Source organism: Monodon monoceros, unplaced genomic scaffold (assembly GCF_005190385.1).
Source record: "Monodon monoceros isolate NGI ecotype Baffin Bay Population unplaced genomic scaffold, NGI_Narwhal_1 Super_Scaffold_6, whole genome shotgun sequence".
Lineage (NCBI taxonomy): Eukaryota > Metazoa > Chordata > Mammalia > Artiodactyla > Monodontidae > Monodon > Monodon monoceros.
In genome coordinates this window covers 39023225-39040438 of record NW_021703783.1, presented here as the reverse complement: position 1 = coordinate 39040438, position 17214 = coordinate 39023225, and the positions used below count along the sequence as shown (strand labels likewise).

Genomic DNA, 17214 nt, shown 5'->3' with positions numbered 1-17214 from the left:
GCCTCATGATAGGTACAGATGGCAACTTTTAAAATAATTACCCTGTGCCAGTAGAGAAAAGTGTATATAATACACAGAACAGTGGGTAATGTCTAGAATGCGGATATATTTTCAGATCTTCCTGTGTCTTTCCCTTGCCAAACACTAGACTTCACCTTCCTGTCAGAGTATTCCTCCACTACAGGCATCAAGGAAGGGGAAAACAGCACCACAGATCATATTACAGTGTATTCTTGATTTTATCTCAGTGGGTATTTTTTTGTTTTGTTTTCTTTCCCAGGCCTGGAGTCAGGGAATAAATCTGAGCCATGGCAATTATGACTTCAACAAGGTCTAGCTTAGTTTTTAGAACCCTAGGGCAATTACAGAGGAGTTTGATGCCACGGGTATACTTAACATTTAATATCTTCTTTGTTTCTTGTGTTTTCTACAGTGTCATACCAGATTAGCAGTAGCACTTCTGGACTAAATCCTTTTTTCCCTCAATACTGCCATCTGAGGGAAAAGGGATTTTTTTAGCAATTTACCTTTGTACTCCTAGAAGTACTTTCAACAAGTATAAAAATGAATACACAAATATTTAAATGTTAAGACCTTTACGTTTGTGGAAGAATAGTCAAGTTTTTATGTAAGAGTGAGGTGCACAGTGGTGAACCAGATTTAAATAACAACATGGCCATTCTCCTCTGATGTAATTTTTGCCCATTCTAGAAAGGAGTTTATGAAAGCCTTAATTACCTTGCCCTGTTTGTGGAGAATTAAGCTGTGAATAGAGCATCACATTTAATATGGATAGAGAAAATTTTTCTGTAGCCACTATATAACTCCTAATTTTCAGATTGATTTGGCGTAATATAGATTATTTTCTGCCACTAACTAGAAAATAAAAATTTTAAAAGTCAGAAAATCATGGCCTAGCCTTTGAAAGACATCAAGAAGGATATTTTTGAGCTGACTCTGTTGATTTGGAAATCAACTTCTTAAACAGCTGAAGTCTATGAGAATTCCGGCTGAAACTTCTGCAGTATAATTTGCTACATATTAAAAATTCTTCATAATAAATAGTTTTCAGAAGGCTTCTTGTTTTTCTTGTCTGAAGCTTCATTTTTTGGACACATTGAAGGATCGAGGTCTAATATAATCCTTATACATAGAATAGAGAACACCTAGAAACCAAAAGATGTATATCAATAGAGTATCCATGGGAAACAAACACTGAATTTCTTCACTTGTATTTTTTCTAAAACCAACCTACAATTAAAAAACAAACAAACGCCCTCTATCTTACTAATTTTTGGCTTGGATCATATGAGTGACTCCAGGAAAAAAAAACAAAAAACAAATCTAAGAGCCCTTTGGGATCAGTATAAATCTGAATTTATGACATTACAATGACACCCTACCTAAAGTTTGAATTTTAAAATATTGGTGAGAAAGGAAAGTGGGAAGATTTGGCTAGATCTTGAGATAAAAACAATAGGCACTTCAACTTAGAAAACATCTATTCAGTGTCTACTAGTACTCAGTATTCTGAAGAAAAGCAAGGTGAATGGATCTAATCCCTGCTTCTAGGGATTTACAGTCCAGTGGATGAATTAGCTATGTTTAGGCAGATGAGGTAAATGTACATCTTCCCCAAGGATGAGGTCCTAGGGCCATGCAGAAAGGGGGAGGTGGCCAGGGAAAATATCCTGAGGAAGAGAGGAGCTGCTTCAGTGGATTCCAGGGATGTCAGCAAATGTTCATATCCAAAGCAAGTTAGGGGGCTTCCCTGGTGGCACAGTGGTCAAGAATCCACCTGCCAATGCAGGGGACACGGGTTTGAGCCCTGGTCTGGGAAGATCCCACATCACGGAGCAAACTAAGCCCATGCGCCACAACTACTGAGCCTGCGCTCTAGAGCCTGCGTGACACAACTACTGAAACCCGCGTGCCACAACTACTGAAGCCCGCGCACCTAGATCCCGTGCTTTGCAACGAGAAGCCACTGCAATGAGAAGCCCATGTGCCACAACAAAGAGCAGCCCCCACTCGCCGCAACTAGAGAAAGCCTGCACGCAACAACAAAGACCCAAGGCAGCCAAAAATAAATAAATAAATTTATAAAAACCAAACAAACAAATAAAGCAAGTTAGGGAGTCACAGATTTAAACTACAAGTCACCACTCTCTCCATCCATATCAATTGTCAAGGCATCAGCTATCTAGTAGATTGTCTGAACTAAACCTCTACTTCATTTTCCTTCAGCTTTATTTCTGACACCTCCTGTTAATACCTACAAAAAGTGCACAGAGCCTAAAGGGTAAGTTAGTTCTCATCTCAATTAGATAGCAAATTAGATATCTGCACAAATAATTATTAACCTCTTGCCTACCTCTTAAATGTTGGTGTTCCCTGGAGTTCTGATCCCAACCCTTTTCTCACCTCATTCACACCTGTTGCTTCACTGGTAAGCAAGTTAGATCTCTCTTCTGAATGTGAGACCCATGTATAGATTATATTATATGTGACATTTCCATATCCCATAGTTATGGCCTCCAAAACTTTAAAATTGTATATAAGTAAATATGTTGAGCATGCCCTTCAAAATGCACATTTATTTATAAACCATATAAATGTACTACGATCAGTCTGTATACTGGTAAAGCTTTTTTTGTTTTTGGGTTTTTTAGGCTATGTGGTGTGGCATGCATGCGGGATCTTAGTTCCTCGACCAGGGATTGAACCCATGCCCCCTGCATTGGGAGTATGGAGTCTTAACCACTGGACTGCCAGGGAAGTCCCGCTTTTTTGTTTTTAAGATAAAAATATTTTCTTCCCACGTCCCCATGGACCTCCTTATACATCAACTAGGGTATGAGTACTGTAATTTAGAGACATCTTCCATAGGCATCTTAGTCAGTATAATATAAAATTAAGAGTTCAGGCTCTGGAATAGATTGCCCATGTTACTGTGAACAGGTAACCTTTCCTCTCTAAGCCTAAGTTTCCTTATCTGTAAAACAGATAATAACAGTACCTACCTCATTGAGTATTGTCGTTTAATAAAGACTTTGTCTGGTCATGAGCCCCTTGAGTCATACCTGAATTTATGCTAATTAGGTGACTCATGGTGGGCTCCTAGGTAGCTTCAGGATGTGGCTAGTCATGCCAGAAGACCAGCCATGTGATTAGACTTTCGGGGAGGGGAGTAGGACTGGAGATTGAGTTCAGTCATGTGGCCAGTGATTCAGTCAATCATGCCTACATAATGAAGCCCCAGTAAAAACTCTGGACACTGAAGCTCAGTGGAGTTTCTTGGTTGGTAAACACACGGATGTGCTGGGAGGGTGACATGCACCAATTCCATAGGGCGATATATATATATATTTTTACACAGGGCGAGATTTTGAGTTTGGGACCCTCCCACACCTTACCCTATGTGTCTATTTGGTCCTGATTTGTATACTTTACAATGAAACTGTAATTGTGAGTATGGTGCTTCCCTAAGTACTATAAGTTCTTCTAGTGAAATATCAAACCTGAGGAAGTCTTGGGAAACCTTGAATTTGTAGCCAGTTGGTCAGAAGTGCAGGTGGTCTGGGAAACCCCAATGGCAGTGTCTGAAAGAAGGGCGGTGTTTTCGGGAACCATGTCCTTAAACCTGGGGCATCTGATGTGAGCTCCACGTGGTTGACATCAGTATTGAGTTGTCCTGCAATACACCAGGTGGTGTCCAAGTAGGTATTAAGATTAAATGAGATAATGATATATAAAGCAGAGTGACTTTTACATCGTAAGCACTCATTGTATGTTATTACTGTTTTATCCAATACGTACTCATCCTCTCACCAAACCTGTTCTTTCTTCTTCATTCTTTTTTTTTTTTTTCAGTACGTGGGCCTCTCACTGTTGTGGCCTCTCCCGTTGTGGAGCACGGGCTCCGGACGCGCAGGCTCAGCGGCCATGGCTCACGGGCCCAGCTGCTCCGCGGCATGTGAGATCCTCCCGGACCGGGGCACGAGCCCGTGTCCCCTGCATTGGCAGGCGGACTCTCAACCACTGCGCCACCAGGGAAGCCCCTTCTTCATTCTTTTTATGTGTGAAAGGCAAACCTTTCATCTGGTTGCCCAGACCAGAAACCTAGGAGTCATCCTTGATTCTTCCTTCCTTACTTTTCCCAATCACTTAGTTGCTGAGTCCTCAGTATTTCTAGAATCCATCTCCTCTCTGTTGCCATTGCCACTGCCTTAATTCATATCCAATTCATCATCTAATTGGCTTCTGCCTTTTTTCTCCCTTCCTTTGCAAATCATCTCTAATCATTTTCCTTTTCGTCTTAACACTTTCTTCATGGTGATATAAATATGCATGGAAAATAGTTCATAAAGCTTAAATGACCAGATTAACAGTTGTAGAATGAACACCTGTAATTATGGGTCAAGAAGTAGAATATTACAGGCATCCTGGAAGCCTCCAGGTTTCCCTTTCTGATCATATTCCCCTCCCTTTTTCATAGGTAACCACTGTTCTGAATTTTATGATAAGAGTTTTCCTTGCCTTTATAGTGTGACAGTCTGTTTAGTATCCCTAAACAAACATTTTCATATTGCCTGTTTCTGATCTTTCTGTACAGCAGGCATCTTTTTTTTTTGGCTGAGTGGCATGTGGGACCTTAGTTCCACAACCAGGGATCGAACCCACACCCCCTGGATTGGAGGCGTGGAGTCTTAACCACTGGATGGCCAGGGAAGTCTCCCAGCAGGCATCTTTTAGATGCTGTTCTGACTGTTACTCCCCTGTTTAAACCCTTCACTGGCTCACTTCGTCTTTTTACTCCTCAACTAGCAACCATATAAATCTATTGGGGGATTTGTTTTATATCAGTTTAACTAAGCTGTTACTGTGTTTTCCAGAATTCCCTTCCCTGCATAGTTCCAGGTTAGCTTGGCCATGAGAGACATTTTACTTGAGATTTGAAGGTGAAAGTTGAAGCAGGAGCTGCCAAATTCTTTTTGCACTTGGAAGGCTTGGTGCAGAGCACCAGGTGCTATTACAGCTTGTGTATGTTGTTGTTTATCTGCTGGCTCACCTCGCTGTTGATGGGCAGCAGTCAGGCCCACAAACCCTTCAGCTCCTTCTGGATCTCCTCCATTAGCTTTTCTGGTTCCTGGGCCAGGTGTGGATTAGCTCCATGATAGAGGGTGCCAGCTTTTCCTAAAGGTCATGCCATGATCAAGGTTGGAGTCAGCAAGACTCGGACTCAAGTTTCCATTTGTCTTTGTGGGTTCCAGCTCACCCTTGCAGATTGTAGTTTAGTTTTCTTTCCCAATTGCTGCCTTGTTACCTTCAGGTGCCAGCATTAGAAATACAACCAACAACCTAACATGGACTGTTTAGCCAGCTCCCCAAATTGCTTAAGGTCATATCTCTATAATAAATCCCTTTTTATATATCACTGCTAGTAGTTTTCCTTCTCTGATTGAACCTGATGGATCCAGAATTTGGTATTGGAAGCTTCCAGAGGAATATAACTCTGAGCATTGGTTCTCTGAATTGGTTCTGGGTTATCTGGAGTTGGTTCTCTGATCTGATTATATTTAAAGGTATTAATGGGCTTTTTTTTTTTTTTCCCCTCCAGTGGCAAAGAGTATGCTAGCAGTCCATGGCATGTGGTAGCAAAACATTAAAAACATTATCACCTTGCAGATACCCTTAATCAGGTGCCTGTAGAAAGCAAGGCTTTGGGTCAGGTATTTATTGTCATAGAACATTTAGTGGAAATAAGGAGTATAATAAGATTAGTAACTTTTAAGTGTGCTGGAGAACTTGGGAAAACTATGCGATGGGCTCATGGCTTTAAATTCCTAGCTCAAGGTCTTGTGAGGGACCTGAAAGCTTTATGACTTTCTAAAAAGAAACTCTTAACTCCCGTAGCCTTGAGACTGGTATTTTCGAAAAATGTACACAGGGGCTAATCCTGTGAGTGACTAATCACAACACAAGTTAAATTCCCAAACTCATAACACCTCTTACGTTAAAGTTTAGGGCATTGGGGACTTCCCTGGTGGTCCAGTGGTTAAGACTCCACACTCCTACAGCAGGGGGCAGGGGTTCGATCCCTTGTCAGGGAACTAGAGCCTGCATGCTGCAACTAAAAAAGACCCTGTATGTCGCAACGAAGATCCCTCGTGCTACAACTAAGACCTGGTGCAGCCAAATATATAAATAAATAAACATTAAAAAAGAAAAAAAGTTTAGAGCACTGCTTTGGAAGGCGTGGGACTCTGAAAATTGGAATGGGGACATGTAAGCAGATTTCAATGAAACTGGGTCCTTGAGCCCCTATATCTTACTGAGACTCTTTTGCCAGTAGAAACAGTCCTTCCCTCTGTCTGAGAATGACTGAAACTTGGACCAAAAAGTAGTCTCCACTAAATGAAGTTGAAATACCAGAACTTCCTTAGTATACTTCCATGGTACAGCAGTGATTCTTCTTTACTGGGGCAGTTTTGTTCCCCAGGGAAATCTGGCAATGTCTGGAGACGTGTTTGGCTTTCACAGCGCGGGTGGGTACCATTGGCATCTAGTGGGTAGAAGCCAGGGATGCTGCTGAACATTCTGTAATGCACAGGACAGTCCTCCGCAACAAAGAATAATCCAGTCCAAAATGTCAATAGTGCTGAGATTGAGAAACTTTGCCATAAAAGAAGGTATCCAAAGGCTTAGGGAGATTGGAATGTTAGACTGGATTTATCCTGCTCACTCACCCCCTAAATATATCTCCTTCCTTCTGCAGAGCTGTGAGAAGTACATTTGTGAAGGCAGCCCTGCCCTCCTTGAAGAGGTCTATGGTAATGATTTCCTATAAGCCAGAAATGACAGTAGGAATTTCTGGGCTCCCTGAGTTCAGTAGGGATGATGGGATTGTGGGATGGCAGGGGTCAAGCGGCAGCTTTTAATTGACAAAGACAAGGAAAGCATGATTACTGTGATGGGCAGCAAAGCCTAAGCAGTAATCAATATAGTGTAAGCCACAAAGATCTTTGGCATTTTGGCTAATTGATCATGTTGTACCTAGAGTTGAAAGCGGTGAGCAGCATGTAAGCAGAAAAGCTCTAGGTCTGGCGAACAGAAGTTTGACTTGAATCATCACAATAGAGAGCCATGGCCCCTCAACCAATTCCCAAATTTGAGTCAATTCATAGACCCAAGGTCCCTGGAATTAACGAGAGGTCAGATCTCCTTAAGGAAAGACCCTGTTTCACAGCCAAAAATGCAAATACTATAAATCCTCCTTCTAGTCTTCCCCAAAGGCACCTGTGACTACTCAGCAGGGTGCCTGTGCAAGAGGAAGGGGAGATAATCACATTTGTGGGACATTGTTAAATATTGATTTTGAATTGACACTAATGCCTGGAGAATTAGTGTGTTCTACCAGTCGAACTAGGAGTTTATGGTCAGGTCAGTGGAGTTTTGCTGTGGGTCTATTTTACAGTTGGTCTGGTGGGTCCCTGAACTTACCTTATGTTATTTCCCCAGTTATGGAATGTGTAATTGGAATGGACATACTCAGCAACTATCAGAATCCTCACGTTGGTTCCCTGACCTGGGGAGTAAGGGCTATTATGGTAGGGAAAGCCAAGTGTAAGCCATTGTTGGTTTCTTAAAAATTAATTAATTAACTTATTTTTGGCTGCGTTGGGTTTTCATTGCTGTGTGCGGGCTTTTCTCTTGTTGCAGCGAGTGGGCTTCTCATTGTGGTGGCTTCTCTTGTTGCCGAGCACAGGCTCTAGGCATGTGGGCTTCAGTAGTTGTGGCACGTGGGCTCAGTAGTTGTGGTATGTGGGCTCAGTAGGTACGGCACATGGGCTCAGTAGTTGTGGCACATGGGCTCAGTTGCTCTGCAGCATGTGAGATCTTCCCGGACCAGGGCTCAAACCCGTGTCCCCTGCATTGGCAGGCGATTCTTAACACTGTGCCATCAGGAAAGTGCAGTGTAAGCCATTCTAAATGCTTCTATTACCAAAGCAATACTGCATTCCCAGAGGGATTGTAGAGACTAGTGTCATCATCAAGGACGTTAAAGATGCCAGGGTGGTGATTCCTACCACATCTCCATTCATTTTGCCTCTTTGGTCAGAAGACAGATGGATCTTGGAGAATGATAATGGATTTCTATAAACTTAGTCAGGTGATCAGTCTAATTGCAGCTTCTGTACAGGTGTGGTTTCATTGCTATAGCAAATCAACACAATTTTTGCTGTTTGTTTTGCAGCTATTAATCTGATTGATTGCTTTTTTCTGTATACCTTTTAGTAAAGACCATCAGAAGCAGATTGCTTTCATCTGGCAGGGCCAGCAGTATACTTTCAGTGTTCAGTCTCACGGCTGTGTGAACTCTCCAGCCCTATGCCACAATCTAGTCTGCAGGACCTGGATCATCTCTCTATTCCACAAGACATCACATTAGTCCATTACATTGATTTGATCTATCAAGGGTAAATTGTTACTATACTGGTAGGGTAAGGAGGAGTGTGTCTGGAATGTATACCTTCTGGGGCCTTTCTTAGTAGTCCCATGTCATGTGATTAAAAAAGGTGGAAAATTATACCCAGTACAGGAAGGATCATTAATGACCCAGATCATTTAAGAATGTTTGGGTCAACACCCCAGTCAAATAACCATGAATAGCCAAGGTGCTTTCGGAAGGCAAAGGGTGGATGAAATGGCCAGTGGAAAAACATAGTTATAATATGAGCCATGATCATCCGACCAGTTGCAGAAACAAAGACTGTGATAGTTATGAATATTTCTTCCTTATTATTATTATTTTTTTTTGCGGTACGCGGGCCTCTCACTGTTGTGGCCTCTCCCGTTGTGGAGCACAGGCTCCGGACGCGCAGGCTCAGCGGCCATGGCTCACGGGCGCAGCCGCTCCACGGCATGTGGGATCTTCCCGGACCGGGGCACAAACCCGTGTCCTCTGCATCGGCAGGCGGACTCTCAACCACTGCGCCACCAGGGAAGCCCCTTATTTTGATATGAATACACTTGTGTATACAGTCACCAATTTTTTTTCTATTTGCCATTTCCATTTACCCACCATCTAATATAGGAAGTGTTAATAGTAGTTAACTTTATATCTCAGGATTTAAGTCACAGGATATCAAAAGGGAATATGACTCAGCTCAAAGATGAATCAACATCACCCAAAGATGGACAAAGGGATTTTGTATCCTCTTTTGGGAGAGAGTTAGCATGTTTTTGGTTATACAAGGGATGGTTGATTTTGCCATTGTCTTTATTTGAAGGTAAGTGTATTAAAAGAGGTGTATATGGATGCCAGGTTGACAAGGGATAGACAGTGACGGATTTGTAATGTATCAACTTAGCTAAACTATAACTAGATTTTCCAGAATTCCTTTCCTTTCATTCCCTGAAAAATTGCACAAGAGACATTTTGCGTGAGATTTAGAAGGTAGAAGTAAAGCAGCAACCAAATTCTTTTGACCTGGGAAGGCACTGTTGCAGCATAGTTTTGCTTATCTGCTGGCCCACCTGGTTGGCATGGGGCAGCAATCAGGAGTGCAGCTACCATGGCTCCTGCTGAATTTCCTCTTTCACCTTCTCTGACTCCTTGGCCAGGTCCATGTTTAGCTCCAGGATGAGGGGCATTGGCTTTTTCTATGTCACTCCATCATCAAATTTGGAGGTTTAGAGATGGTGAGAAATCCATAAGGATTCCAGACCTTGCAGGTTCCAGATTTTTCTTGCTTCTCTCACTTTTCATCTACCTTTTCTAACTGCTTGCTCTGCCCACTTCAGGTCCCAGATCCTGATACATAAGAAAGAGCCTCACAATTACATAAGTCCAAATACCTAAAATAAATCTCTTACTATATGTCACTACTCTTAGTTCTGCAGTCTCATCAAACACTGATTGATTCACCTACCATACCAAACTGTGTCGAGTTCCACTAACATGCCATGCTTCTGTGCCTTTGTTTTTTTCCCTTTGCCTAGAATCCTGACCTCCTTCTCTGCTTAGTTAATTCCTCTACATTCTTGGCTCATCACATGGTTTGCATCCTTAGAGAAGCCTCCCTGGACTCTCAGCCCTAGTTAAATGCTTCTCCTTTGTGCTTGTGCTTCCATAGCAACCTGTGTTAATCTTATTGTAGTACCTCTGACTTTATATTGTCTTCTCCTGCTCTTGATCTCTCTCCCTAAGGAGATTAAACTAGTTGAGGGTAGAGAGTTAGTTTCACTGCTGTATCTCTAGACCAGCACAGTGCCTTGCACATAGCTCATGCTCATAAGTGTTTTCTGAATGATGAAAATGAGGCCTGTTACTTCATAGTAAAGTTTCTTGTTGTATTTTGTTCACGACTCACATATCACAGCTCACAGTAAAGAGATAATTACCATATAACTCCCTATAGGCAAGCCCCACACCCATCATCCCATAATCCTAGACCTACTCAGGCTGATTCTACTTTGCACAGCATGAAGGGGAGCTAAGAACATTGTGACTTGTTCTCATTAATGTAGACAAAAATTTTAGGTAATTTAGGTCCCAAAGTAGACTCCTTGTTAGAACTAAATGATTTAGCTGTTGATATAACCTGAATCAACCAGATAATTTTACACCCACTCTTTGGATTTGACTGTGTAAATATTGCTTAATTTATAGACTAATAAAAAATTACCTATTGCTCAGGCTTGGAATAGCTGAGTTATACAGGGTATAAACTCTTCACTGCTCCTTTCACTGTAGAGGATAACAGAAACTATAACCTAGTTCTCCACTGGGTTTTTCTTTTTTTAGATTGAAGTATAATTCACATACAATTTGAATTTATGTTGTACAACATAATGATTCTATATCTGTATGTATTGTGAAATGATCACAATAAGCCTAGTTAGCATCTATTACCATATATACAGAATTTTTTTCTTGTGATGAGAACTTTTAAGATCTACCCTCGTAGCAACTTTCAAATATGCAATACGGTATTATTGACTATAGTCACCACGCTGTACATTACATCCCCATGACTCATTTATTTTATAACTAGAAGTCTGTACCTTTTGCCTACTGAGTTTTTTTTTTTTTTTCAGTGCTTAAAATACCAAGAGATTAAGCCTATAACTGGGCAGCAACCTCAACCAAGTGAAGATCACTGTCTTTCTTATCCTTCCTCCTCCATTACATCATCTTGACCCAATATTTGTGAATGAATATATAAAAATACTAATATGAATAGATGAATAAATCAAAATACTCTCAAAGACAACTGAACACAAGATACAAATTAAGCAGGTTACCTAGAGTCACAGCTCTTACAACAAATCCTTGGGGAGCAACTCTCATGTGAATAAGATGAATGGACATTTTCTGATCTCTTCTGTGTTTTAACTTGTAAAGACCATAGGACCCCACAGTCGTAAAGCCTGCTATCCCTGTGAATTAAAAAAGTAGCGATTATATAAATAGCAGGCTAAAATTCCCAAGAGCTTAGAGAATTGAATAAAAGACTGTGCAAGGGATCAGTACCTGGAAGATAAGCAGGCAAGATACCAAAGGATACTTCACTCATGGATTCAATATTTGCAGTTTTGACTCTTCCCAGAAAAACCTGAATTGTATACTATAGTAACTTGTCTAGTAACTTCTAATTTTCCTGAGGCATGGCTTCAGATTTATAGGCTGCAAGCCTTTTATTTGGGGCAAGTCACTTAACCAGCGAGTGAACCAACCAAAATCTCAGCATTCATAGCTTTTGGGTGTTTGGCTTTATCCCTCTCTACCTGTTACTAAATAAGGAGTAAATCTAGTAAAGTGAAAGAAACTTTACTCTTCTGTGAAAATGAGATATTAAATTTTAATGAGAGGTAAAAAGGTCTGAATATTTGCATGAGAAGTATGTGACTCTGGGAAGAACTGTGATTCTAGAAAATTCCAGAAGCCCATACAAATATTTCTGTATTCACTACATATGTCAAGGGGTGAATATACTGCTGGGACAACCAAGATTCTGTGTAATTCACTCTAAAACAGAAAACTGAATAGGAATCAACTGAATAGGGAAAATTCTAGAAAGCGATTTGAAACACTGTGAGAACTTAACCCATGACAAATCAAGATAACCAAATAACAGATAAGGGAAAAACTATTTGAACTAACTTGGATTTGTATCTTACACCAGACCCTACAAAAATAGTCTGGATGGGTTAGAATTAAATATGAAAATAAAAATATCAAAAAAATCTAGAAGAAAATAGAACAGCATATTTATAACATCTAAAAGGGGGTAAGGTAGACTTAAAAAAAGTGACAAGGACAAAAATGCTATATTTTGACATAAGAGTAAAGGAAACTTTTGCATGATAAAAGTGTGGCTCTATTTTGGGGGATCTCTCTTCTATCCTATTGATTTATGCATCTATCCCTTCATCAATACCACACTGTTGATTACTCTGTATATTAAGCCTTAGTATCTGGTAGGAGTGATTCCTTCCACTTAATACTTTTTAAAAAATTATTATTAAAGGTATCCATCCTTGAGATCAACTGCCTTTTTTTAAAAAAATTTATTAAATTTATTTATTTTTGGCTGCATTGGGTCTTCGTTGCTGTGTGCGGACTTTCTCTAGTTGTGGTGTGCAGGCTTCTCATTGCAGTGGCTTCTCTTGTTGTGCAGCGTGGGCTCTAGGCGCCTGGACTTCAGTAGTCGTAGCACACCATCTCAGTAGCTGTGGCTCGCGGGCTCCAGAGCGCAGTCTCAGTAGTTGTGGTGCACGGACTTAGTTGCTCCACGGCATGTGGGATCTTCCCGGACCAGGGCTCGAACCTGTGTCCCCTGCATTGGCAGGCGGATTCTTAACCACTGCACCACCAGGGAAGCCCTACTTAATACTTTTTCTTAAAAGTGGCAGTCTTAGCCATTCTAGAACTTTTGCCTTTATATAAATTTTAGAATAAGCTTGTTTCTGTCTACAAAAAAACATTGCTGGGATTTTGATAGGAATTACAGTAAACCCATAGATGAGTTTGGGGAGAGTTGACACCTTTATTGAGTCTTACAATCCACGAACACAATAGTCTCTACATTTATTTAGTTCTTCTTTGATTTCTTTCATTAGCATTTTGTATTTTTTCAGGGTACAGATTCCGTACATGTTTTGTTAAGCTTATACCTAATCATTTCATTTCTTCAGATCGACTGTAAATGGTCTTATGTCTTTAATTTCAGTTTCCATATGTTTGTTGTTAGTATACAGAAATGCAATTGATGTTTATGGACGATAGCAAGTTTTGATTAACTATGGGCCCATGTTTGACTCTGTGGGTGGGTGAGGATATATTTATTCTCTCAGAGTATACTTAATAAGTGGAAATAAGAATCAGAGTAAATAATCACATTTATATGTATATTTTGTAGGCTGATTGTGAAATTGAAATATGACAAACATAAAAACGGCAAAAAACAACACTTAAAACGACAATGGCAGGTACATTGAGAAACAGGTACAATGCTGAAAGCTCTGTAAGTTTAGCCAAATCTTTCTGGAAAGAACTCTGGAGACATATAATAAGTGACATTAAACTGAACATGCTTCCTGCCCTGGAAATTCTACTTTGGGGACATACTCCAAGGAAGTAAGCAAAAGAAAAGTCAAGAAGTTGACACAAAGATGTTTATGGCTACACTGTGTATGAGGAAAAACTAAACCCAAATGGCCCAAACAGAGGAAAAACTACCATAGCTATAAAAAAATTACAAGTATAGGAAGTACTAATATACAGAAATGTACTATGAAATGTTAGGTGAAAGAAGCAAAAACAAATAATCTATCAACACAGAGTTTAAATACATATAATGTACACACAGACCTTAGCAGTATTCATAAAATTTTAAATAATATGAATAAATTATAATGACAGAAGTTAAGACAACAAATTAAAATGTTCTGTAAATTATTGACAGGATACTCTGTCCTGCAGCAGAAAATACTTAGGAGATATTCTTAATAAAACAATAGCTAACAAACTATTCAATAATATATATACAAATTTGATCAGATATTTTTCTAGCAGAAACTTGGCTCTCTTCCCTTATCAAATCAATACTCTGTTCTAACTGAAATTTGTTTTGTTTCTTTTAGAGATTAAAGTCAGCACCTTTACTGTTTTCCATACGATGTCTCTGTAGTTTGAATATAACTGAATTTAGCTGGAAACACTTTTTTATCTTTCTACTTTAATCACGCTAAATGTCTCTGGAAAAACAGTTTAATTTCCAACAGGCACAGTGATTAATCTCTGTTCATTACAGTGATCTGCTCAAGTGGCACTGAGTCCTTGAATTGTTTTGTTAGTTAAAAATGCTAAAGAAGAGGAATAAATCACTACAAAATTATTTGCCTCCATTTCTTGTGCCATTACAAGCCTTAATCAAATTAAGTGGAACTTTCAAACACAGAATATTACTATAAAGTAAAATTTTGATTCTTTTTGATATGTGAATAATGACACATAAAGTTGCTAGATTTGTAGTGGTATTTAATGGAAACATATGACTTATACCTCTTTAGAGGCTTTTGTGGAATTAATCACAAAGTTATGTACATCTGATTTGTATATATATTTTTAAAACAATTTTATTGAAGTATATTTGTTTTACAGTGTTGTGTTAATTTCTGCTGTACAGCAAAGTGATTCAGTTATAATATATATATATTCTTTTTCATACTGTTTTCCATTATGGTTTACAACAGGATATTGAGTATAGTTCCCTGTATGTACATCTGATTTAAATAAGTTATTTTAATAGTTTCCAGACAAAGAAAGCACAAGGAAAGAGGCATGGCTGAAGTATTAAATAATAATGCCTAGGGCAGCTAAAGCATCCAAAAGAGAAAGAAGAGAAAGCTTAGATTTTAAAACATAATATTGGTGCTTAGATTTTGTGGGTTTTTTTTTAAAGTCCACATACATATAGTATTTGTTTAAAATGTAAACATATCAAATATGTGTTGGGAAAGGATAAAGAGGCTAAGACTCCAGGTATAATTAGAATAATACTTCTTTAACCTGGAGTTTACTTAACCATCAACCTCAGCATCTGGAACACATCAGGAAGCCAGCAACAAGCCACAGAGCATGAACACCACAAAGTCCATGCTTTCAAGTGTACAGGTAGGCCCAGGCTTTCATTCAGAGCTTCTTTACTCTGAATTGACTCATGGTTCTTTTAAGCGTGGGTATCTAGCTTCTGACACCACAGAACATTAGAAGCACAAGTTTCTGATGGTACCCAACGGTAATGGAAGAAACAGAAAAGTCTATAAGCATCGACACAAGAACTTAAAGTTTGGAGTTGAGGGCTTCCCTGGTGGCGCAGTGGTTGAGAGTCCGCCTGCCGATGCAGGGGACACGGGTTCGTGCCCCGGTCCGGGAAGATCCCACATGCCGCGGAGCAGCTGAGCCCGTGAGCCATGGCCGCTGAGCCTGCGCGTCCGGAGCCTGTGCTCCGCAACGGGAGAGGCCACAACAGTGAGAGGCCTGCGTACCACACACACACACACAAAAAGTAAAGTTTGGAGTTGATTAGAGAACAAAGAGACATGTAAATCTTCCTCAACTCATGACAGGGTTACACCTTGAAAAACCCATCATACGTTGAAAATACTGTTCATTTAATACACCTCACCTATTGAACATTATAGCTTAGCCTAGCCTACTTTAAATGTGCTTGGAATACTTACATTAGCCTGTAGTTAGGCAAAATCATCTAACACAAAGCCTATTTTATAATACAGTGTTGAACATCTCATGTAATTTATTGAATATTGTACTGAAAGTGAAAAACAGGATGGTCGGGTACAGAGTGGTTGTTTACCTTCATGATGGCGAGGCTGACTGGGAGCTGCCACTGCCCAGCATCATAAGAGAGTATCATACTACATATTGCTAGGCCAGGAAAAGATCAAAGTTCAAAGTATGGTTTCTGTTGAATGCGAATTGCTTTCTCATCATCTTAAAGTCAAAAAGTCGTAAGTTGAGGACCGTCTAGATACATCTCAATAGTCTCTAATAGGCTCTGTATAATAATAAACTGATACTGCACCTGCTGATTCTGAGTCATTACAGAAAAGTTACAGTCCACTCAATCAATCGCATTTAGATTGGCTGGGAACTAGTAATTTTCGATAGACTGCTAATGAAAATGGATTAAACAGAATAAAAAATTGATGCTTCATAATAATAAGAGTTAATATTTACTGAGGATTTGCCATACACTAGAAACTGTGTTGAAAGTGTAACTCATTCATGCATAGAAAGGGTTAGCTCCGATTATCTGAAAACATTTAATTATATAAACTATTTCAATACTCAAAGATACTGGGTAAGGCATTATTGTTTTATTAGAAACAGCTTCACAGTATCCAGTCAAGGCTTGTACTTACCTACAGGGACAAAGGGGGAATCTCTAGATTTCCTGATCAGTCGGGATAACAGGCCTTCGTCCTCATCTGCTGACCACTGGTTATCTGAAGACATTTTTTCTCTCTAGTAACAGTAGGGGCTAATCAAAAAGAATCTGTTTCCGTCTCCCAATATACTCTTATGTGTTCTTCTGTCTTCATTTGCTTGACATGCTTGTCTGCTCAACTGAAATAAACAGTTATCTTTCCTTCACCCTTTGCATTGTGGAGTCCTTTCATTTTGTTTAGGGGTGGAGGAAAGAAAAATATACAAAGAGAGGTAAATGATGATCAGATTCCATGAATCCAGAGTAAAAACACAGATCATAAGTGTGTTATTCAGTCCCCTTTCACTGCTTGGCATTTGAAATCATTGGGAACCTCAGAACTTCCGCAAACAGTAAGAACACAGAGTTTCTTTCATAAAATATAGTTTTAAAGAATGATGGCAGTGCCAACATAGGCAAAAATACCTCCAGATTTACAGGTGATGGGAGAATGATCACTCCAGTTCTGCAGAATGTGTAGGGCATTATAAAGCACCTACCATGTACCAGATGCTATGCTAGACAATGGAAATAATCTTCCTTGTCTGCACAGAATGAATGAGGAAACTATCAAGAGCAACTATAATCACAATCAACGTGGTCTGGCAGTACCTCAGTTTGTTATCCGTGCAACCCTCTATTTTCAACCCTCAAAATTCAAATATGGAGGCTTCATTCCACAAATCAGCTTTCA

General features: G+C 39.7%; 2 protein-coding genes across 2 annotated transcripts in view; one reads left to right on the top strand and one right to left on the bottom strand.

Annotated features, from left to right (window-relative positions):
* The window catches only part of SLC11A2 (solute carrier family 11 member 2), a 58884-nt gene extending 54986 nt beyond the window's left edge, over window positions 1–3898 (top strand). Inside the window, exon 18 of the transcript XR_003791087.1 lies at window positions 3874–3898. The gene's annotated coding sequence lies outside the window, so the exon portion shown is untranslated. The remainder of the gene's footprint in view (window positions 1–3873) is intronic.
* On the bottom strand, window positions 1016–16682 carry HIGD1C (HIG1 hypoxia inducible domain family member 1C). The gene is made up of 3 exons (XM_029205207.1): window positions 16456–16682; window positions 11311–11445; window positions 1016–1166 (listed from the first exon to the last, which is right to left on the bottom strand). The coding sequence occupies exons 1-3, from the start codon at window positions 16547–16549 to the stop codon at window positions 1102–1104; spliced, it is 294 nt and encodes a 97-aa protein (XP_029061040.1). The 5' UTR covers window positions 16550–16682; the 3' UTR covers window positions 1016–1101.
* Between the last annotated feature and the right edge of the window lie 532 nt (window positions 16683–17214).